The 24328-nt window shown below is 49.5% G+C and overlaps 1 protein-coding gene across 1 annotated transcript in view; it reads right to left on the reverse strand.

Moving 5' to 3' along the window:
* The window catches only part of LCP2 (lymphocyte cytosolic protein 2), a 45866-nt gene extending 25314 nt beyond the window's left edge, over positions 1-20552 (reverse strand). The window contains exons 1-5 of the mRNA XM_075996283.1: positions 20217-20552; positions 15964-16026; positions 10702-10748; positions 604-669; positions 171-202 (exon numbers count right to left, since the gene is read on the reverse strand). Coding sequence (XP_075852398.1) covers positions 171-202; positions 604-669; positions 10702-10748; positions 15964-16026; positions 20217-20294 — 286 coding nt within the window. The 5' untranslated portion in view covers positions 20295-20552. The remainder of the gene's footprint in view (positions 1-170; positions 203-603; positions 670-10701; positions 10749-15963; positions 16027-20216) is intronic.
* Positions 20553-24328: the final 3776 nt, after the last annotated feature.

A 24328-nucleotide genomic window follows, 5' to 3' on the forward strand; every position in this document is an offset into this window, starting at 1 on the left:
TGCCTGCACAGTGACAGCTCTCCTGCCCTTTCCTGGGTAAGAACAGGCTGGCGGGCAAATGAGTAAGGTCACCTGCATGACACCCCAAGGAGCCCTAGGCACCTGACAGGCAGGAGAACTGAAGTGCCTGTCACCTCCTAAAGTAATCACCTCTCAGCCCCAGCCTTTACCTGTCTCTTCAGGAAACCGCTGGACTTGGGGTCTGCGAAGGCAAAAAGCATAGCGTTAATGGTCCCACTGATTTAAGGGGATCTCCCTCTTTCCTCCATCTAGTCCCGTGAGAGGAGTCCCCAGTGCAGGGCGTGTCTCACTGCCCATGAACGACTTGTCCTTGTTGCTTGGCAACTGGGGCTAGGATGCTCCAAAGAAGATTCTGGAAACCACAAAAGCCACATTGGTGGCACAACTGGGAGCATGATGGTCTAGAGGAAGTTCCCCTGACACACGGGCCCTGGGGCAGGATGCAGGGCAGGGAGAGGGAACCCTGCCCTCCTTGGGCACCACGTCCGAGATCCCTGGGACTCAGGAACCACTGCAGGCTCAACATGACTTTTTAAAAATTCTTGAGTTTCCTCCCAGGGGGCCCAGGGCCACCCCACTCACTTGCGTGTGAAGATGCTCCTCCTCTCTTCGTTCTTGTTGATTTCTTGACTTAACTTACTGAGAATCCTATAAGATAATGAGACAGATACAGAGAGAAGACCATCTCCTTCTGGTCTCAAACTTCCCACTGAGCCCTGAAGTTCCCTGATCTATAGGACCTCAGGACACCTGGGCTGATTTTGGCCAGCCTCCTCTCAGTCACTGTCGTGGGGGTCCTCTGCTCCTCACTTGTCACCCCGTCTCCCAGCCAGACCCCTCACTCCTGCCCAGGAAGCCTTCTCTCCCCCTGCCGATCTCTCCGGCTGAGCCTTCTGCATCTAGCTCAGAGCTTCTCCTTAAAGACTTGTCAGCTCACAGGTGGCTTCCCCTCCTCTGAAACGCAGGAGCCTCAGGATCTGGAGACTATAATTGTGTATTTTATTGTATTATTCCCGGGGCTGAGGTCCCCTGACTCTTGCATGAGCATCCTCATGGTGACATCTTGCTCCCAAGAATCTTCAAACCATCTCCCAGACCTAGAGGAATCAGCAACTTGTTGCGTATTTCTGATTACAACCTCTAGTAGGCTGTTCTTTGACTGTTTTCTTCTTCTGTTATCCCCTCCCTGACTCCTACTCAGTGACATAGATTCTTTTAAAAACTTGGAGAAGAATCCCCTATAAAGGCATAGGCTGTAGAGTGAGAGACCCCCTGAGTCACCCATGCCCCTGATGCCACCTTGAAGATACCCTTAGCCCTCAGGTACCTCCATGCCTGAAATCGCAAATCCTCAAACCCCAGGACAGGGAGGGCTTGTCGTCAGGACCACATCTGCAGCATGCACTAGCGACAAGCGTCCCGTCCACTCTCAGCCCTCCAGGACACGAGACTCAGGCCTTCTGAGCACCCACTGATGAGACCAGCAGACCCACATGAGTAACCCACCGGGCTCCATGTTTCCTGGGGATTTGGGGCACCTCAGAGATTATCTAGTCCACCTTCATTGTACAGGGGAGGGGACACAGGCCCAGACAAGAGAGGGGATTCACCCACAGCCATGGCGGGTCGGTGATGAAGACTGCCCGTCTCCCCGCAGCACACGCCAGCCCCGCAATCCAGCGCCCCTCAGTGCACCACCTCCCAGTGCTCATTCCCTGCATGCCGCAGCCTCCCCGGGAGCAGGCACGGTTGGGTCCCCACCTCGCCCATCTATGAGAATGACTCGTGGTCTATGTTTGCTTAACGATCTTCTTAAGGATCATCTCAAGGTAACAAGTTTGAGCTCAAACAAACTCACTGTTAGCAAAGACAGTCCTCAGCATCTGCCACATCCAGCTTCCTTCATCATTCCCCGGCCCCCACTCTCCCACTTCTCCCAGGGACCCGGGCTCCAACCCTCCTGCCTCATCAGAATGAAAGGATGAATGAATTCCCACAACTACGCTGGGGACTTACGGGGACAGAGAAGGAGAAAGGGCAATGTTTAATCCCCTGTAATAATGTCATTGTTGAAATTTCACACTTCTGTGACTGCCCAGAGATGTTTAAAGCAGGGGTGGGGACCTCCTGGCCACCTTCTGATCATGCCATCAGAATGCTCGAGATGTGGTTCTATTTGGGCTCCCTTAAGTAGTTGTTTGAGAAGATTCGTGGCATGCTAGATGGAAGGTGCCCCTACAGAGCGGACAGGGGAGCCCTTTAGTGTCCTGCATCCTGGCCATGTCACGTGGCCACTGTTCATTCAACAGTATGCATTAAGGGCCTTCTATGTGCCAGGGCCTCTGCTGGGTGCTCAGGCTACTTCGATGAAGAAAAGGGACCCAAGATCTCTGCTCTCCAGGAGACTGCGTGCTAGTGGAGAGAGATCTTTAAGGAGGTGAGATTAGAAGTTAAGTCTACACCGTGTATATCCATGCACAATGGTGGTGAGGCTGGGGACGGGGATGGCAGTGCAGGGTGGGGTGCAGTTGCCATTGAAAATGGTCAGACCTCAATGAGAACGTGACATTTCAGTAATGACTTGCGGGAGGGGGGCTGAACCGCACCCCAGCGCCCCGTCCCACGCATCTTGGCTGGCCCTGACGAGTTCACAACGCTGCTCTGGATGTTGAAAGGACCCCTGCTCTCTGCGGTGTCACCTCCTCCCAGTATCTCTGACAGCCAGGCTGGAGGCCGCGGGGGCTCTACCCGGGTAAGGAAGGAAATGCCAAACCGCAGGCCTCAGCAGACGAGCGGCAGCGAGCTGGGAGCGGGCAGCACGGGGCCTGCAGTTGGCTTGCAACCAAGCTCCCAGGGGCCTCCTCCTTCAGAGGCTTCAGAGAACACCTTCCAAGCCGGCAAGACCACTGCCAGGGGCTGGCAGACACGGGGCCATGCTGGCTGGCGGGCAAGGCAGGAAGACGGTTGCTACGATGGCCACGTGCAAACCTTCAAAGTTGCACCCTACCCGCAGAGGACCAAGTGACAGTGAGTGGCTGGAGGCGACTCATCCTCCCTCTACCACATAAACTCCAGGCTTCACCCAGGACCAGAGAAGGAGGTGGAGAGGGCCAGGCAGCTGTGCATGGTAGTTCTCTCTGATAGCCTTTGTTTGAGGCACGAGCTGGCCCTGAAATGGGCTGGACCTGCAACAGGAGGAAGTCAGGCCATTGCAGAAAGGTGATGGCCTGGGTTCCAGCCCAGGTGCATCCCTAACTCGCTGCATGATGGGGCCAGTCTTCATCCTCTCAGTCTAAAGACCCTCCCGGTGCTGTACAACTTGTGGAACGTGTAGGCACAGAGAGTCTGACTGCAATGTCCTGCCCCAAGGGAGGTGCCTGCTGTGTGACCTCAGACAGGGCAGGTGCCCTCCCCAGTTCTCAGTCCCTCATCAGCACAATAAGGGGGTTGGGCCCGACTAGGGAATCCCCGACAGGCCTGATCGTCGGGACTGCCTGGGCGCACCTGTTACGCGCGCGGGTGAGCAGGCCCCCCTGGACCTAACCGACCAGACACTCCAGGGAGACGCCCGGGCAGCAGTAACGGTGCCGGCCCCCAGGCGAGTTTTATGATCACAAAAGTTTTATGATGAATAAATCCAGTTATTCTTGACACTGGTGAAATTGTGTTTTAAAAAAAGAGGAGGAGGCTGGGCATGGTGGCTCATGCCTGTAACCCTAGCACTCTGGGAGGCTGAGGCAGGAGGATCGTTTGAACTCAGGATTTTGAGACCAGCCTGAGCAGGAGTGAGACCCTATCTCTATTTTAAAAAATAGAAAAAAATTAGCTGGACACCTAAAAAATACATATATATGTATGTGTATATATAGACATACATGTATATATACATACATACATGTATACGTATATATATATATATACACACATATATACACATACATATATATATAAATTAGCAGGGCATGGTGGCGCATGCCTGTAGTCCCAGCTACTCGGGAGGCTGAGGCAGGAGGATCGCTTGAACCCAGGAGTCTGAAGTTGCTGTGAGCAAGGCTGAGGCCATGGCACTCTAGCCCAGGCAACAGAATGAGACTCTGTCTCAAAAAAAAAAAAAGAGGAGGAGGAGGAGAGCCAGAAGGAGAAGGAACTTTGTAACGATGAAGGAGTGAGCCAGGGAGTGGGGAGAGTAGAGGCTCTCGGTCGGTCTTTGATGGAGCCCTCAGTTCTGCCTGTGCTCCAACAACTGCACTGGTGGGTCTTGAAGTCAACTCTGCTGATCACACAAGAAGTAAGAAAGAAAGGAACTAGAAAAGAAAGGCGCTGGCAGGCAAGCAGGAAGGCAGGAAGGAAGGGAGAGAGGGAGGGAAGGATGGAAGGGGTAGAGAATAGAAATATCAGAGCACACAGCACACAGTAAGAGTAGGTACTATCTCATGAAAATTCTGTCTTGGTTTCCTACATTGTCGCTGTGTAGTCGTATAGTTGTGTAGTTGGCTTATGATGCAAAATGTATTTCTTACACAGCTTGCATGGTGAGAGCTTTGGACCAACTACCCTCCTCACCCTCGCACAGGGCCTTCCCCGTTGCTCCCTTGACTCAGACTCCAGACTGCCTGCCGGCCTTCCCAGACCAAGGGCTCCAGGCCCTGTGGCCGGGTGCACCTGCCCCTCCCCCAGCGCTGTCTCTCCAGCTCTGTGTGACTGCCTGTCTGGGCTCTGTGGTCACTTTTGTCCACCCCTCCTCCCTGCACACATTCCCACTTTCAGCCGGCCCTGGCTCTGCGCACCTTACTCCTTTCTGTCTTTAAAGACCAATCTCCTTGAGCCAAACCTTCCAAACTCCGTCTTCCTCACCCGAGAAGCCAGGGAGCGGCCCAGATGTCTTAAGACTCAGGAGGGGGCCTTCCGTCATCACCTTTGGCCTCAGCAGAGGACCCATGGGGGGGGTGGGAAGTAATCACTTAGGGGCACAGCGTGGCCTCCCCACTCTTGACCCCTTTCCCCACCCCGGCAATCTTGCATGTCATGTTTTCCTTGAGCCTCACAATCGCTTGCATGGTAGACAAGTATAATTATTCCCATTTTTACCAGTGAGGGAGGTGAGGACCTGAAGGGGGTCAGATGTCAAAGGTCGCGTGACCAGTGTTACTGGGGAGCTGAGCCGCCAAACCGAGTTTTCTGGGCTTGCACTGGAGAAGAAACGGCAGGTGAGAGGAGCCACCTTGCCTGCGGGCGGATTGCTGAGGGTGCAGGAGGCCTGAGACTGGCCAGGGTTAGCCCGTAAATGGGAGAGGAAGGAGCACGTTAGAGACAAGTCTTATCACTGCTTCAGTTTGGCTGGTTGCTGGTCACATTGTCCAACAGGTACAAGAATACTCATTTCACCTCTGGGTCCCTCCCTCCACACCTTCCCCGTCTTGTCTGTCTGATTTAGAGAACCAGGTACTCAGGAGGCGAGACAGGATGCCATCCCTGCCATTAAGGGGCTCACAGCCTTACAGGACGACAGACAAATGACAGCTATGTCTGCATTACTTCTCTGGAGCTGAGACTCTCCCAGCCCAACTCCACGATCGGCCCTGGGGCCAGTGAGATCGAATACAGAGAGTCACCCAGCACCACCCACTCGTCACTCTCCTCTCCTCATTACCTCACCTTACACTGTGGATTTCAGTGCAAAACTTAACAACATTTTCTTCTTTAATGAACCCCAAATAGGCACTAGCAGATTTTAACATGTATTGTATTGATTTAACCATACCGTTGCCAGCTACAGGGTGAGGTTTATCCAAGGCCCTGTAAAGGGAGCCTTCGTTGTTTTCTTAAAAAATCCTCCCATCACAATACTGAGTGTCTTGGGGTCAACTATGTCCTAGAGAGGGGCCATGTTTGTAGACAGAGGCAGCCTCCCTCACCAGAATTTGGCTTCTTCCAAAATCGATTTAATACTGATATTTTAAGCTTTGGGGAAGAAAACAGATATGTTCAAAGGAGTGTAATCTTGTTTGGGTCTGCTACACATAGACACAATTTCTTTTCCATATCCCCTTAGGGTAATGAGCAAAAAAAAAAAATCAGCTTATGTGCAAGGGCAGGGAATGAGTAAGCACTGAACATCCATATGTGTCAAAGGCAGTGCTAGACAATTCCCGTGGGCTGCCTCCTTTAACATTCTCCTCTCCCTGAAAGCTAGTTCTCTTCGCTACGACAGATGAGGAAACTGAGGCTCAGACTGGTGAAGCCACTTCCCCAAACTCCCACTAGAAGGAAAGGGGCAGAGGCAGCCTCAGAACCTGGATCGCCCCATCCGAAGCCCCATGCCCTTTCTATTCTTCAATCTTCCCTTTCTAACAAGATAGAATGCTTAGTAAAAAATTCTAATTTGTGCTAATTGGGATTTTATGCAAAGTGAGAATAGCTAACACTTAGTGTATATTATCATTTCCCCATTATTTCCTTTAATTTTCCCTATGACTCTTTGAGGGAGGTTCTATTATTATCCCCATTTTACAGATGAGGAAGCTGAGGCTCAGAGAGCTGAGATAATTGTCCACAGTCTCACAGTCTTCCACAGTTTGTGAGTGGGAAGATTGAGTTTCAAGTAGTCTGACCACGGGGCCTGCGCTTTTTCTCACTATCTACCTGGTTTTCCCATCTACCTGTTCACACCTACAATGGTAGCGTTTATAACCAGCAAGCCCATACAGCATATATATTTCACCCTTTGCAGCTCTTTGTAGTCTAGGAAACTGAGGGGGGTCTAGGATGTGTCCCAGTTCACACGGCCCATTGGAAGTAGAGCTGGAATTGGTGCTTGTTACACATTCCTGCCAAGAGAAACGGGGATTCTCCAAGTCACTGATAAGGGTGATCAGTGACTCTTTATTGCCCCTTCATTTTTGAAAGGCATTTTTGCTGGGTATTGAACTCTAGATTGACAATATTTTTCTTTTGGTACTTTACTTTCAGTACTCCACTGCCTTGAATTCTTTCTTTTCTTTCTTTCTTTCTTTCTTTCTTTCTTTCTTTCTTTCTTTCTTTCTTTCTTTCTTTCTTTCTTTCTTTCTTTCTTTCCCCTTCCTTCCTTCCTTCCTTCCTTCCTTCCTTCCTTCCTTCCTTCCTTCCTTCCTTCCTTCCTTCCTTCCTTCCTTCCTTCCTTCCTTCCTTTCTTTCTTTCTTAGACAAAGTCTCACTTTGTTGCCCAGGCTAGAGTGAGTGCCGTGGCATCAGCCTAGCTCATAGCAACCTCAAACTCCTGGGCTCAAGCAATCCTTCTGCCTCAGCCTCCCTGGTAGCTGGGGCTACAGGCATCTGCCACCATGCCCAGCTAATTTTTTCTCTATGTATTAGTTAGCCAATTAATTTCTTCCTATTTATAGTAGAGACAGGATCTCGCTCTTGCTCAGGCTGGTTTCGAACTCCTGACCTCCAGCTATCCACCTGCCTCGGCCTCCCAGAGTGCTAGGATCACAGGCGTGAGCCATCGTGCCCGGCCCCTTGCATTATTTCTGACCAGAAATCTGCACTGATACTTATATTTGTTCCTCTGTATGTAATGTGTCTTTTAATTTTTTTCTAACTGCTTTTAAGATTTTCTTTTTATCACTGGTTTTGGGGAATTTGATTATGATGCACCTTGGGGCATTTGTCTTCTTTTTTCTTGGACTTTAGGTTTGTTAAACCTCTTGAATCTGTGGGATTATAATTTTCATCCAATTGAAAATGTTTTAGCCATTATTTATTCAAATATTTTATTTATGTCTCTCCTGCCTGTCTCATATGCACATTCTTTCCTCTTCTTTGGAGACTTTAGATGTATATTTGGCTACTTGAAGTTGTTCCAAAGTTCCCTGATGCTCTTTTCATTGTTTTAATTTTTTTCTGTGTTTGTTTCATTTACTGTATCTCTGCGTTTACTACTATTGTTTTTCTGCAACATCTAACCTGCTCTTAGTCCCAAGCAGTATATTTCTAATCTCAGATATGATAGTCTTCATCTCTAGAAGTTCTGTTTGTGTATTTTTGCATTTCCCATGCCTGGATTTAACTATTCACACATGAAATAGTTATATTGTCCATGTCTGCTGATTCTAATATCTGGGTCAGTTATGGGGCAGTTTTGATGTGTTAGCTTTTCTCCTCATTATGGGTCATACTTCCTGCTTATTTGCTTGCCTGTTAGTCTCTGTTTAGATGCCTAACATTGTGAATTTTCTTTCATTGAGTAATGAATATTTTTGCATTCCTATAAAGAGTTTTAAGTTTTGTTTTGAGATGCAGTTAAGTTACTGAGAAACAATTTGTTGCTGTTGTGTCTTGCTTCTAAGATTTTCTAGGAAAGACCAGAAGACTTTTTAGATTAGGGCTAATTATTCCCTACTATTAAGGCAACATCCTTCTGTGCAGTCTAGCCAATGACTGTTCATCTAGAGGTTCTCCAACCAGGCTAGTAGAAACAGGCACCATTTCCAGCCCTGTGAGAGGCTACTAGTTCCTCCAGTCCTCTTGGGTAGTTCTTTTGTGAACTGCAGGCAGTCTCCTTTTGTACATGTACCCACCGCTCAGCACCTGATGCAGACAGGTCCTCTGGACCTCTCCGGAACACCTGCTAGGGCGCTCTTCTCTCAGGCTCCTGTTCAGTGAACTCCAGACACCTGCATTCCCAGCTGTCTCCTCAACTCAAGGTGTCCACCAGGCTTAGCGTTATGTTTCCGGCCCCTGCACCATGGCCTGGAGACTCTCTCAAAGCACTGAGCGGTCATAGCATTCCCTGCCTTTGTTCTCCATTCTCCTTGTCTGATGTCCAATGTCGTGAAAACTGCTGTTCCATGTATTTGTCTAGGTATTTGGTTGTTTCATGCGGGAAAGTAAATATGATCCTATTACTTCAAGTTCCTATGCATGGGATACAAATGCTTGCTGTGCCTTGGGACAAGCCCTCAGGTCGTGGTAGGGACTGGGGTGCACAGGAGCTCAAACCCCACCTACACAGGGCAGCGGACATCAGCTCCAGCCCACTCCTGCAACGACAGAATATGGGCCCTGGATCACCACATCTTTCACTTGTTTCTAAAGAACGTGGATTCTGTGAAACTTCTCTCGATTTTCAAATGCAGTGTGGACTAAACTTAACATACCTGCAGGCTGGGTCTGGCCCCCGTGTGGGAAGGCCTCTCTTTTACATATTTCTATGGCTTGTTTCTGGAACATCGCATTTCTGCAATCATGGAAATGTTCTACATCTGCTCTAGTGTAGCAGTTGCCAGCTATATGTAGCTGTTACAATGTGGCTAGTGCCTCTGAGTAACTGAATTTTAAATTAAATTTAAACTTAGATAGCCGAGTGTGGTTAGAGGAAATCCTTAGAAAGATCAAGCCATCTTCAACAATAGCCCCAAAGGCAAACCCTTATTCTTCTTTTCCTTTTCCCTTCCAGACAAGGGAAACCTGATAATTACGCTAAAAAAATATTTTTTTAATTGAGTCTCTGGCATTCATGAGATCTCTCAAACTCCTACTCATTTGACCTTCTTGCCTTCTGTTATTATGAGTTCTGAGACCCGTAGACCAAGAGAAAGGACCTCAGAGAACATCCAAGTTGAGGTCTCGAATGGGTAACACCCAGCCTAACTCTAGCTCATAGGTATGTTTACTCTGGCTTTCACGACATTTAAAAATATTTGAGCCAACATTTCAAAATAGAGATTAATCACAGAAAGCTCGTATTTCCAGCTATTGTTGATAAATTTGAAGATTGAACATTGTCAGGTCCACACTGGAGTGTGGTGGCTACTGCAGTCTTTGAACGGAGATTATAATGTCTGGTTTGCCTCAATCTCCACTGCTCCCTATTGTTTCACCAACAATGAGGCTTTGTGGTGGCTACTTTTTTTTTATCATCATAACTGTGCTATTACTTTTCTTACAGTGGAGAAATATTTCTCCGTATAGAATATTTACCACTGTTTTACTCAATGGTGGCAAAACAAGAGATAAATCGATGGGGCTTTGTGTTTTCAACCTGGCTCATTTTACATATTCCTGCCTCCTGCCTGGCTCCTGTATTAGGTATTTTTGAGCACGTGAGATCCTTACTTAGAGGGATGAAAAATGCGTGGCACGATGTGCACACTCTAACTTCCATTTCAGCTCCCAGGGCAGACATGAGTAATCAATAACAGCTCTGTTTCCTCAGGATTCTTCCCAAAACAGCACCCCTGGCAGCCATCCCGAGGCAGTCAGTATCTGCGCACGCTGATTTGCATTGCCATCCTGCATCTGGCTCAGCTCTCATTTTGCTGAGCTGGAAACAAAGGTCCAGAGAAACTCAAGATATCCCAGAGTTGATGATGACGCCACGATGAAACCTGTGGTCTCTCGGGGCTGGCGCTGTTCTTAGAGGCCCAGGCACCCCATGGGAAGGGAGGAAGTGAAAACACCATCTAGAGCCGGGCTCGTCTGTGGCAAGAGCATCCAGCTCACCAGCTGGGCCGGAGCTGTGACTTCCTTTTTCCAGCCCATCGTGCAACTTCTCTTCCCCACACCCTGCCCTTGTCCCCAGCCACCCAGCCTGCTTTCTCATTCCAACCCAACAGAGACACGTAACTGGCCCAGACCCCCAGACTACTTCCATCCCAAACTCTGTTTCCCAAACGGCACAAGGGGTCGGGGAGTACTTACGGCACCCGGAGCTTGGGGAACTTCTGGATGTCGTTTTCCGTCAGGCTCTGAAATGAAGACATGCATGGCAGGCGGTCACGACCCGCAGGGAGGGCTCCGAGCCAGGCGAGCAGTGTAACGCGTGGAGCAGGCTAGGGAGTGGTGGGGCTTGCGGCAAGCTGAAGCGTATACCCCCACCCCCCACCCAAAGCTGGCAGCTTCTAGAAATTGTCTAAAAGCCCATGGGCTGTACCTGGGGTTGCTGGATCTACTTTTACATAGAGAACCCTGAAATACAGATTTTATGAGAAATGGTCTGAGTTTTTACTGTTGACAAGTATTTTTGACTTGACCAAACAGAAACGATGAGAGCAAAATCTGTGAAACCAAGCAACTTGTTTTGTGGGCTGAATTTGGCCCTGTGGTGACCTCTTCCCTAACCTCACACCCCAGACTTCAGGGCCCCTTGGGCTCCACGAGGCCCGGCTGTGGGGAAGCCAACCTGGAGGAGGGCCCCTGCCCCCTTACACTGCCACACCCCAGAGACTCTCTCCAGGCCCCTGGTGGAGCTTTCGAGATGGGAGGTGCAAGGAAAAGGCTCTCCCGAGGGAACCCAGAGCGGAAAGAGAAAGACCCTCTGATTCGCCAAGAGCTGACGCTGGGCTTTTGCCTTGTAACACCTCAGTTCGTCCTCCATCAGCCCTGTCATGCAGGGACTGTCTGTCATACATTCCTAGGAGCACAGAGGCTCAGGGACATTAAGGGAACTTCGGCTGGTCGGTGACAAGCAGGGTGGGGACTCTGCTCTAGGGCATCACGGTCTATTTTCTCCTGGTCTGAGCCCTTTGGGGGTCCCCGTGGCCTAAGCTGGAGGGAGGTGGGTGGAGAGGGTGACGGAAGACATCTTGAAAGCAGGGGTGGGGGGCGGCATGCCAGTGTGGGGATCAGAAACGAGGGTGGGGTGCTTTCCACAGAGCCAGCCGTGAGCCAGAGAAGGGGCCCTTCCCATCAACGCCCGTGGTCAGGGTGGGGGCTCTGGAGTTGGACAGGCTGCATTTGAGTCTTGGTTCATCCACTTGGCTTCTGTCTTATTTTGGGCACACCCTTAGCTCTTCCAAACCTCAGTTTTCTCATCTGTAAAATGGGGATCATTATAATATTCATAATAACACCCCCCCTTTCTCGGGGGCATGAGAATTGAATTGGGCGGTGAATGTAATGTGCTTGGCACAGTGCCCAGCAGAGTGGGAGACTGAGATGTTGGGGAGGAAGATGAGGAATCACTAGCTCAGGAGGTGGAATTGGGAGGGGAGTGGGTCTGGCTGGGTCTTGGAGGTATTTTTGCTTCTTTTCCTTCTTTGTGCGGGGAGCTGCTTGTCAGGTTGTTTGCTGCCCACTGGGAAGAGCTGGACAAGCTTCCCTTTGAGCTCAGCTGGCACGGGGGCTGGGCTGGGCATCTTAGCAATGTGCTGATTGGGTTCATCTGACCTAGCTCCTAGGAGCAGTTTGGGACCCAACCCGTTTGTCAGACCATGTGAGGCAGGACTGGGAAAAGAGTCAGCCAAGGGTCCTGAGAGCACCAGGCTTTTGGTCAAGCTTCTTAACCGCTTCTGCTTTTTTTTTTTTTTTTTTTTTTAATGTCTCTGAGCAGCAGCATCTCCCCCCTCCAGAGCTACGCTACTCTCAGGGAGGGGACTGAGACTCATGCTGAGAGCGTGGCGTGATGCGTGGAAGGTTCCCAGGGCTGCCAGAGGGACGACAGCTGAGCGCCAGGCAGCCGGCTACCAGCTTCTGTTGTGCCGAGAGGTGAACACAGGCTGAGGGGATTTCAGGAACATTGTGGAGGAGCAGCGGAGGTGAGCATGGCTGGAGACACAGAGGAGCAGCTTGTTAGGAAAAGGAAAGACATTTAGAACTGGGACAAGAGCAGTGAGGAACGACAAGAGATATTGAAACAGGAGTTTTGGAGAGTTTCGCTGTGTGACGTAACCCAACCACCACCACCTCTTTCAAAAACCTTCAGCAAACCCTGGGTCACTTGTGTGATGACTTTGGAGTTGGTTTGGTGACTTTGCAGAGGTGTTATGTGCCATGGGTGTCCAGAAGAGGGACACAGAGAGGGCAAAGCCTCAGACTGGGCCCGCCTGGAGAGGCAGCATGCAGGCACTGCAGTTTGCCTACTAATACCCACTCTTTCTTTCGTCCTTACTGACTGGTCCTGAATTCGGGGCTTTAAACATACTTGTTCAAAATATTTAACTCCCTAGACTCCTTTGCTCATGGTGGAGGTCACATGACTTCATCACAAGCAGTGAGATATTACCTAAAGTCTGCTGGATGAAACTTCTGGAAAATGTACTACTTTCCTGAAAAAAGAGGGCACACATTTACCATTCACCATGCACCTGTTACTCTTTGCCCTCCCCCTTCCTCCGGCCTACAGCGCAGATGTGATGCCTCCAGGTGGAGCAGCAAACTCACAACCATTTGGACAGGAGCAGTAGGGTTTTTCCACAGGCTGGATGAAGCCTGGGTTTTTGATGACTTCCTTCAGCAGTTCACCAGCCCCAGCACCCATCTGTACATTTCTTATTAATTGAGAAAGACCAACCTCTATTTGGTCAGGCCATTGTGGTCAGGTTTCTGTGACATGGAGCCACATACCTTTCCAACTGATAAAGATTTCAAGCACATTTCCTTCTCTTTTAATACTTCTGGAAGCATAGCGTCCCTATTCTCCACCAGACAAGATTCTGTCCTTCTTATATGGAAAATAAAAATGACAGCAAGACAGATTCAAGGGGCCTCCTTGCTCCTACTTTGAAGAAGAAGAAAGAAAGAAAGAAAGAAAGAAAGAAAGAAAGAAAGAAAGAAAGAAAGAAAGAAAGAAAAAGGGAGAGAAGAAAGAGAGAAAGAAGGAAAGAAAGAAAAAGAGAGAGAAAGAAGAAAGGAAGAAAGAGAGAGGAAGAGAGGAAAAAAGAGAAAGAAAGAAAGAAAGAAAGAAAGAAAGAAAGAAAGAAAGAAAGAAAGAAAGAAAGAAAGAAAGAAAGAAAGAAAGAAAGAGAAAGAAAGAAGAGAGAGAAAGAAAGAGAAGAGAAAGGAAGGAAGGAAGGAAGGAAGGAAGGAAGGAAGGAAGGAAGGAAGGAAGGAAGGAAGGAAGGAAGGAAGGAAGGAAGGAAGGAAGAAAGGAAAGAAGGAAGGAAGGAAGGAAGGGAAAGAAATGGAAGGGGAGGGAAGGCAGGCAGGCAGGAATAACTAGGGCCCTCCACTTTTGCCTTCAAGAGTAGCCTGGCCCTGGATATTATAGAGCAGGAAGAAGTGAAAGACAAGTAATTAGAGCCTACACCAGGAGTCCAAATTCGCACCCAGAGCAGCTGGGGTGGATGATGGGTTTCCCCAGTTGGGGGGGGTGCTGGATTCTGGTCTCTGCTCTCCTGGCCCGTCTCCCCACTTTCCTCCTGTTCGCACAATGAGCAGAATGTGCTGCGTTCTCTGAGGGACTGCCGGGTCCCAGAGATTGAATTAGAGGAGACAAAGCTGCTCAGAAAATACCTCTTGACCAAGGACATGACCCTGTCCTCCCCAGCCTGACACCACAGGGGGAGTGTTGGGGGAATCCCAGAGCCGGCGTCCGCTTTGACCCGGCTCAATGCAGAAGGGAGCAAGGCAGGCTCAGGGAGGAAAGGGCTTGCTCACGGTGACCAGGGCAGCAGGGCCACTGCAAGACCATCCTCAAAGGTGTTATCCTCCCTTTTTACTCAAACATGGTAAGTCTGTTCTCAGTGCTAAAGGCACCAGGATGAAATATTTGGGTTCAGCAGTAATTTGCAAGGACAGTAATAATAATACTCCAGGAATTCTATTGACTCAAAGCTCAGTATAAATTAATAACATTGTTATAAGCTCAAACAGTTTTAGACTAAATTAAATGCATGCTTTAGCTTGATTACTAGGTCTGTGACATAGAAAAAATCGCATCACACCTCTGCGTGTGTTTCCTCATTTGCAAAGAGGTGGCTGGAGGCCTTCCTGGATACCCTTCTGCTATAAAAGAAGCTTCTAGAAGGCAGAAATTACATCTTAACCCTTTCTCTATCCCCCAGTACTTGGCATGATCCAGCATGTGAAAGGACCTCAGGAAAATGCCTGTCCAGTGAATGGATGGGTGGATGAATGAATGATTTAGGTGGACCGTGAATAAATATGTCTTACACGGCACCTGATAGCAAAACTCAGACCAAAGGAAGCACAGGTTTAGTCTCAGCGTGAGACTTCAGAGCTGCCCAGAAAGGGGCAGATAACTATGGGTGGTAGTGAGCTCACCATCCCTGAAGGAATTCAAGCAGCTGTTGATAGCAGGGATGCAGTATAAAAATGGTGTCCTGGTGTCTTGAATGACACACTGGAGCCTGTGACCTCTCTGGTCCCTTCCAACTGGCCTGAAGCCTCACGGTCAAGTTCCTTTACTGGCACTGACTTACGGGCCATCAAAGCTTAGCGTGCCCTCCTCACCACTCTGAATCCAAATTAGGAACATCCGCCCCTTGAGACCTTGAGAGTCCTGTTTACATTTCTTTTTTAAAGAGTGAAGCAAAGCGCCCAGAAGGGACGGATTGGTGCAGTGAGGGTCTCTCTTAACCCACTCGAAGAGGTGTCACTTCAGGGAAAATGTCAGACCACCCCCGGCCACATCCTGTACCTCTGTCTCCAGCACTAGAGCGGTGTCCCTTTCCCTTCCGTGGCTTAGTGCTGAGTACACACCTGCGCCCTGGTCTTAGACTGAAAGCTTTTTGAATGATGATGCAGCGGAGAGCCACGCCACATGTGTGTTTGACACAGAATAAACTATGAATTTCAGTAGTGAGAAAGAGGGGAGTAATTGAAATAAAGAGATGATGCCACCCTTTATTCCTCTCAGTGGCATGTACCCCAGGGTGAGACGTTGGAGGTGACAATTGTCTGTTCTCTGATAGGATCATTTTTCCTCTCGGGCTTTTCAAAGTGTGGATGGCATTTGAATAGATTTTCCAGATTTTTTTTCCCCAACTGTACTTAGAGTCCTCCTTGTACTTTAGAGTGTATCTCAGCATCAGCAAGAGGCGTGAGAGGGGTCTGAATAGGGGGGTCCGGAGAGGTGGTGGGAGAGGGCGGATGCTACCCCAGGACCCCCGGAGACAGCCATTGACATGGGCGTCCCCAGGGACAGGGCAGACCAGCTGGCCCTGCAGCCAGGGGACAAGCACAGAGCACCCCTGTCTCAGATGCCGCCTGGCCAGAGCTTACCAAGAACCGCGCCCCGTCGATGAGGTGCTTCCTCACGGCCCTTTCGCAGTCCTTGTAGTTCAGCTGCGGAGGAGAAGGGGCCATCAGCAAGGACACACGGGCTCACGCCATTGGTTCCCCTCCCTTGCCTGCCCCAGAAGCTCAGCAATTTGCGGTACTTGTGGCTAGCCAGTCCCCCTTCCCTCCCCGCCCCTGGCTAACATAGGGGCCCCGTCCCCAACTCAACCCAGCTGTCACTACCCCCTTGGGACTGCCTGAAATGGAGAAATCGCCTCACTCTAAGGCTCTGGGGCCAAACCTTTCATGAAGACACTGTCTTCAAGGCATACAAAGCTCTGGCCACATGCTCCTTAGGAAGTAGAAAGGAGCTTCGAGAAGAAAATAGGTACCACCCAGAGACAACCTCAATGAGCGCTGCGATGTGTTGTCCTCAATGCTTTCTTCCTAGCGTGTTTCTAAACATACTTGAGGTTATGATTTATAGCCAATCCTGTTATCCTGACTTTTTCCCCTTAAATTACCTAAAATGATACTCTAAGCACTGCCTAGAGTTATACAAATTTATTTTGAGCGTTATTCTGGTGGCTACAACATTACATAATTGCTTCCTTATTTCTGAACCTTGAGATTGTATACCAAATTGCTGTTTCAACAATGATAACTAAAAACTGCTAATAATTAGTGAATGTTTTCTAGACAGCAGGCACTGTCCCAAGTATTCAAATCAGTCTTAAGCCATTTAATCCTCACATTTTGCAGATGGGGGGTGAGAGGCAGGGTCAGGTAACTTGCACAATAAGGTTCCAGAGCTTGTAAGTGACAGAGGTCACAATTGGGCTGCAGAACGAGGCTTTAATATCTCTATCAGGAATGTTCTTGCTTTTAATAACAGTATTATTCACATACAGTTGTAAAGTGAACAAGTGAAAGTGCAGCTTGATACATCATCCAGATCAAAATATTGAACAGCATGGATATTATTTTGCAAAATTTTTTCTTCCTATTTAAGATAAACTGTTTAAGTCAAAGTCTCAGAATAGAGTTATATAGGATCCACTGGAATGAGCATTTTTAAGGTCTTGGTTATTTTCCTAAACCAATCAACAACTGCTTGAAGTGCCCATTTTATCTGGTCCTCAACACCAGAAACATTCACATTTGAAATATCTCTAAGTCCGATGTCTTGGACAGGCGTATTTAATGTTAAATGTTTTTCCTTGAGGAGCTAAGGTTCTCCCACTAGGTGTGGGCCCCACAGTTCACGGCAGTCTTCTGTTGGGGCAAATTTAAAACCACGTTCTCATCTTATGGCCCACAAACTTAAAGAGTAAACACAATTGTTGCAACCTCTTGGCTTGGAAGGGTGGAGGGAACATGGCACTAAGAAAACTGGTTTAGGGGTTGATGTTGAAAGCAAGCGGCATCTGCCAGCTCTGTACACTCTTATCTCCCTGCGGCGGGGGTAAGCAGTTCTTGGAATAGTCAACTGCCTGCAGTTCATCATTTTCACTGTCATCGTTATCAGATATACCTCTGATTTTGCCGAGTGCTGACTGGATCTAGCTGGACAGATAGCCCAGCAGACTGGGACCTAGACATTGGGCTTGGCCCCAGTGAGATCTGGGCCTGGGGGCCTAGAATCTGTAATTTTAACAAACACCCTAGATGACTCTTATACGCATCCAGCTATGGTAGGCACTGGTCCAGAGCAGGTTACATGGCTTTGTAGATGGGGGAACTGGGGCCCAAAGAGGGGAAGGAACTGGCCTAAAGTCACACAGTGAGCTGGGATCCCAACTGAGATCAAGACATGTGGCTCGGAGCCGTCACCCCTCCACCGCACGGCCCAAGGAGGCTCTCCTGCCAGTCAAAAGCAATTGGAGGGGTCGAAGAAATACAAAATGCAATCTCAGTCCTCAGCAGCTTACATCCCAGACACAGGCTGAGACACACATGTCAGGGCAATAAGACCCAACACCTGCAGACCTGCCAGTCTGCATGGGCGTCCCCAGCTAGGGGCCAGCTACTAAAGCAGGGACAAAGGAAGATCACACACATCATCTGCTTTAATCCTCACAGGCATGCCTTCAGGTCAGTTACTGTTAGTATCTCTGTCTCACTGAAGAGGAAGCTGAGGCACAGAGAGGTGACATAACTAAGGGAAGGCCACCAAGCTAGCAGATGGCAGAGCCAGGATTCAAACTAAGGTGTCTGACTCCAGAGCTGGGGGGGGGGGAGCGGTGTCTCTGAGGGTGGACTGACCCCAATACTGCAGCAGAAACTGCACCTGCGGATGGGTCCTTTAAGTGGCAGGTTTGGTCACTAAGATCCATCCCCAAACGACCCCACGGTCCCTTCTCTCTATATTTTCTCTTGGTGGGGTGGGAGGAGGTACTCACAGTTTGAAGGGTCTCTATCTGAGTCTGGGAGGGAGGGCCTGGCACTCCCAGGATCTTGCCCTCAGCCTCCTTGTCCCTGCACTCAATCCTTTTATGCCAGGAGGGGATCCTGTCCCAATGCTCTGGATTTGTCCCAGGCTCTGCCATCTCCAAGAAGAAAACTCTCCCTTCCCCCAACTCAGGCAGAGAGATGTGTCCCTGAATCACCCCTGACCTGTAGGCCATCTCCCTGCACTGGCAGGAATTGCACCCTCAGGTTCTCTGTTGTCACTGGCTGTATAATTCTCCCGGCCACACTTGAAGATGGGGCCCGTCTGTGCCTCTCGGCCCGCCTGCCTGCAGACTTTCCCTTCATGTCAATTCCTTTCTCCTCTCTTTACGGAGCTAACATGCCATCTTATCCCATCTTGGCAAATTTTACCTTGTTGCCCCAGCTATTTGGTCTATATTTAAGGAACGTATTTAGAACCACCCCTCAAAAGCCAGTTGTGCAAAATTCTTTGCTGCAACCTAAGTTTATTATGACCTTGTGGAAGGAAAATAACAGAAATGAAATTGGCAAAACATGGCCAGTAACAGGATCTGTGGGCTGTGCCCCTACCGTGCCACACCCAGTTCGACATGCTCGCATTTTCTTCTGCAGGTTGGGGGAGAACGGCTGTGACCGAAAGGACCTTGGAGCTGCGCAGACTCCAGGCTTGGCTGTGTCCTAGGGAACCATGTGTCCTGTTTCACCCCCTTGGGTCTCAGTTTCCCAGGAAAAACAGGAAGTTGAATTAGATGACTTCTAAAGTCTCAGCTTTACAATCTCATCTTTATAGCGGTCCAGAATAGTAGGATAGGAATAGGAATAGTCGGATGCCAGCCTGCAGGGGTGAGGGTGCTGGAAGCTCAAACGTCCCTCACAAGGCACCTTATCCCATTGACAGGGGTAGAGGGCCCCTAACCGAGTCATGTGGCTTGAGATCTGCCCACACAGATGTGAGGTCCCCACCAGCAGATGACCAAGCCCGGGGATCCTTGAGCCTCTCCTCCAAGCCTGGAAGATGGGGTAGCAACACCCTGGCCCCAGCTCTGCTGCAAGCTTGGCCCTGGGCTCTGTTTGGCTAAGCCTACAGTGGTATAGGAGCCTCAGTTTCCCTAGCTGTACACTGGGGCTTGTATCAGTTTTCTGGCCTGCCTCATGAGACTCTCATAAAGTTCTAATGAGACCTTGTCCCATGGGAGAGCTTGAGGACCCTTCTCTCATGCTGTGTGCAAAGAATGCCCAAATGCCATGTCTGGCATTGCTCACCATAGCCCCTGCCAGCTCTCCCACCTGCCTGTCCTCTCTCCCAGCCCAGGACTCCAGTCTCCCCTTTCTCGTAAGTAGCCTTGATCTCATTAGCGGGTGTAGCAGTTCTCTGCATCTTAGAGCATGGACGTTGAAGCCACAGAGGTGTGACTTGAATCCTGCCTCTATCACCTATAGTCTCTGGGGCTTTGGGCCATTTAACTCCCCTGAGCTGGCTTTGCAGCTGAGCTGAGGGGACAGATGACAATATCAACCACCCAAGGCAGCGGGGAGTGTTAAGTGTGCCAGTGCCAATAAAGCACTGAATTCAGATCGCCGCACATAGTAGGCACACACTCACGTGGGGGCTCCCCCTCCCACTTTCTCTCCAGAACTCATTGCCATGAAAACTCAGCGGTCTACACGGCTCTCGTTCAACCGGTAAGATAGCCGTGGGCTTGTTAGTTTCATCACTATCTTACACACCTCGCGGGATCTGCCCGGATTCTATCTTCGAGCCCCTGCCCAGCCCACCAAGGGCAAGCCCACCAGCCCAACCATTGACAAAAGGCAAGGCTCACCTTCTTAAAATAGTCAGCAAGGCTATCGGGGTCCCAGGCCAGGACCTCTGAGCGAAAGGGCACATTCCGAAGCGCCATGGCTGCTCTCCAGGAGGAAGCTCACAGGCTGGGCATGGGCGCTGCACCCATAGACGGAGGACCCCCAATCCAGAGCTCGGAGGCGTCCTGGGCTCTTCCAACTGCCAGCTTCCCTCTAGAGCAGCCTTTCTGGAGCAGACCGTCTTTTCTGCTGTAGCCAGATCCCAGAAAGCAACGGCTTCCTCTGCGAACAAATATGGTCTCTTCTCAGAAAACGACTCAGCTAGTTTCCTTTACCACTTCCGCTGCTAGCTCTAAATAAGTAAACAAGGAAGCCCAGCTCTGGGGACTTGAGATGCAGCGAGAGCCACAGGCCTGGTGATTCCCCACTGCCCGAGTCACCCCAGCCTAGTAGGGGAGCAATGAAGGGGACTTAAACTCCAATGGGAGCCCAAGTGTTTTTCCATTAAAACTCCTGGCAACCATGTGTCTGCACCACATTCCTGCTCGCCTGGGTCTGGGCAGACCAAAATCTGTCTTGACAATTGACCTAAAATGGAGACAATTTCCCACACCAGTGAACTGCTGGCCTTTTGATGCATTTCTACCACCTTCCACTCCCATCCCACAGTCACCATCGAAAGTTGGGATTCCATCAGCTGCCTCTTCACGGTTCATCATGACAAGGACCTCAGCAAGGGAGTGAGTCAGGCGCCCAGGGCTCACAGGGCGCTGCACTGGGCAGACAGGGCTCAATTTCTGCTGGGGCCATTTCTGCTCTGTGCAACCTTAGGCAAGGACTTAAACTCTGGGAGTCTCAGTTTCCATATCTGTAAAATGGGAAAACAGAGGAATGCCTCACACACAGGGAAATGTAGTTGCATTCAACTAGACATAGTTAAAAAGAACAATTAGAAAGAAGAAAAGTTAATGATTGCTCTTGATGGTGCCATTATTCCGTTCACTGTGTTTTCACCGTATATTCTAGACCAAGAGCACATTGCCTGGAGATAGGAGATGGGAATCTGCTGTTTTCTTATCCATCTCAGACCTGTGTACTTCTCATAACTGAGCAACTCGTTGGCAGAAAGTAGGTCCAGTGTCTAAAAGCAACTATATTTGTGCAACATGGCACCCTCTAAACACAAGTGAGCTACTTCATCTAATACTCCACACACACACAAACACACAAACACAAACACACATACACACACAAACACACATACAGACACAAACACACACACAAACACACACATACAAACACAAACACACAAACACATATACACACAATACACACACACAAACACACATACAGACACAAACACATACAAACACACACATACACAAACACATATGCACACACATTCACACACACAAACACACATACAGACACAAACACACACATACAAACACAAACACAAGCACATACATACACACACACAAACACACACATACACACAAGCACATACACAAACACACAAACACACATACACACAAACACACACACAAACACACAAACGCACACACACAAACACACACACACAAACAAACACATACACACAGAGCCATCTGTTCAGTGCTTGAGGTCTTCCTGAAGGTTTTCAAGGGCATCTATGGCCATGCAAGTTTCCATCTTCTGCATACTCTCAGGAGCCCCCTTGTCACCAAATACACCTGCTTCACTAGCAGGTTGTCAACTGAATGCATTTAGTTCCAGGCCCGGCGCCTAAAAAGTGGGTCGTAAATGCAAGCCAGCGTTACCTGGCTCAGAGGGTGCCGGGGCATTCATCAAGGTAGCCTAGGCCAAGTGCTCCTCACAGGGCCTCGTGCCTACGAGCTCTCCGTACCTGACGCGCTGTTTAACGCTCAGACCTGCTGCTCAAAAGCTCGGTCACTGGTGAAAGAGGTCACTCGTCTTTCAAACCACCAGCATAGCAGCAAATGAAAAAAAGCCATTTGAAAAGAGAGGGACAGAGAGAAATCACTTCAAAGTAGAGTAATCAAAGATGTCATGGAATTAACTGATATTTAAGCAGAGCCCTGGAAGATGGAGTACACAGGAGGGTGATCCTGGTCTGAATCAATCTCTCTCTCAAAATACACGACACTTGTGGAAAGGAACATTCCAGATCATCCTTAAAAGTAGAAGCTGTGTGTGCATGTGTGTGTGTGTGTGTGTGTGTGTGTGTGTGTATTTTTGAGACAGAGTCTTACTCTGTCGCTCTGGGTAGAGTGCAATGGCATCATCACAGCTCACAGCAACCTCAAACTCCTGGGCTCAAACGATCCTCCTGCCTCAGCCTCCCTACTAACCAGGACTACAGGTGTGTGCCATGACACCTGCCTATTTTATTTTTTTTATTTTTAGTAGAGACAGGGTCTCATTCTTGCTCCGGATGGTCACATGCGAACTCCTGAGCTCAAGCGCTTCTCCTACCTCGGCCTCCCAGAGTGCTAGGATTATGGGCGTGAGCCACCACTTCTTGCCAATATATATATTTTTAAATGATGTTCATTCTTTCTCAGGACGAGAAAATAAAACTACAGAAAATCAGAAGTTGTAATGAAGGTACAGGTAAATATTAGAATCCTTTAGAAGAACAACCCAATAATTGTGGCCAAGAGGGACAGTCCATGCAGCTCATTCAGAAGGTAGACATGGCAGTTAAGAGATTTGGATGATAGCCGGGCGTGGTGGCTTACGCCTGTAATCCTAGCACTTTGGGAGGCCGAGGCGGGCGGATTGCTCAAGGTCAGGAGTTCGAAACCAGCCTGAGCGAGACCCCGTCTCTACCAAAAATAGAAATAAATTAATTGACCAACTAAAAATATATATACAAAAAAAAATTAGCCGGGCATGGTGGCGCATGCCTGTAGTCCCAGCTACTCGGGAGGCTGAGGCAGGAGGATCACTGAGCCCCGGAGATTGAGGTTGCTGTGAGCCAGGCTAATGCCACGGCACTCACTCTAGCCTGGGCAACAAAGTGAGACTCTGTCTCAAAAAAAAAAAAAAAAAAAAAAAAAAGAGATTTGGATGATAGTAATGATGACAATAAGAACCATAAGAGACGCAATGCCTCGATCTTCCTATGTGCCGGGGAGCATGCTGAGAACTTTGCACTGATTGTCTTACTTAATGGTTGGCACAATTATTACTTCTACGGAAGAGAAAACTGCATCTCACAGAGGTCAAGCTACTTGCCCCCTTGCACTTGGCAAGTAGCTTGCACAGCCAGGTCTCCTCCAATTTTACCTGAGTTCAGAGCCCCTGTCCCTTGCCACTGGCCACCTTGAGGCTCTGAGATGTCACCTAAGTTGCCCGAGGTGGAGTCCGGATTGAGACCCGGGGCTGTCTCCACAGCCTGTGCAGTGCCCTCTGTATGGTCTGCCTTCCATAAACACAAAGCAGGGTTGTCAATCCCAACAAGCTCAGAAAAGGTTACAGCCCTTGGCATAGGCTGGCATCGGATGCCCCCTCCCCACAGAACCGCAGCCCATTCCTCAGAAGGGCGGCTGGGTGGGAGAGCGGGTGACGCAAGGGGAAGCGTGTTGCCTCAGGCCACCGCGGTGATTTCCCAACACTCACGAGTTTCACATCTCCCGTCCCTGGCTGCAGGGCCCCCGAAGCTCCAGGAGCAGGGCCAGGGAGCCCCCGAGACAGGCTCAGGAGACCAGGGGACCAGTGTGGCCCCGTGCAGGCCAGGACACTCGGCTCAGCCTCTGGTCCCTCACCTGTAAAATGGGGCACCTCAGGGTACAGGCATGGCAGCGGGGCGCCGTGACGGGGGTCCAGGGCTAGTTCAGTTTGGCTGAGAGCATCAGTCTGTCGGTCTCAAGCGTGAAGCAGAGCAGAGGGGGCCCGGGTAGGGCGCAGTGATTTAAAGCAGTGACTGTCCTGCAGCGAGGAGACCCTCGCCCATCTCTCCCTCCCTCCCCAAACAGGTGGAGAAACCCAGAACTCAGAAAGTTAAAAGGGTAGCAAATGAAAAGGTTAGCCGAGGTCCTCTTAGGCCTTGTGATGCGTTTCTCAAGGTTAGGAAAAGGGCAAACGGTCTCTGAGCACAATGAGAACCGCATCCTGCTAGTACCCAGGA

The sequence above is a fragment of the Microcebus murinus genome, chromosome 21 (genome assembly GCF_040939455.1).
Source record: "Microcebus murinus isolate Inina chromosome 21, M.murinus_Inina_mat1.0, whole genome shotgun sequence".
NCBI classification, from domain to species: domain Eukaryota; kingdom Metazoa; phylum Chordata; class Mammalia; order Primates; family Cheirogaleidae; genus Microcebus; species Microcebus murinus.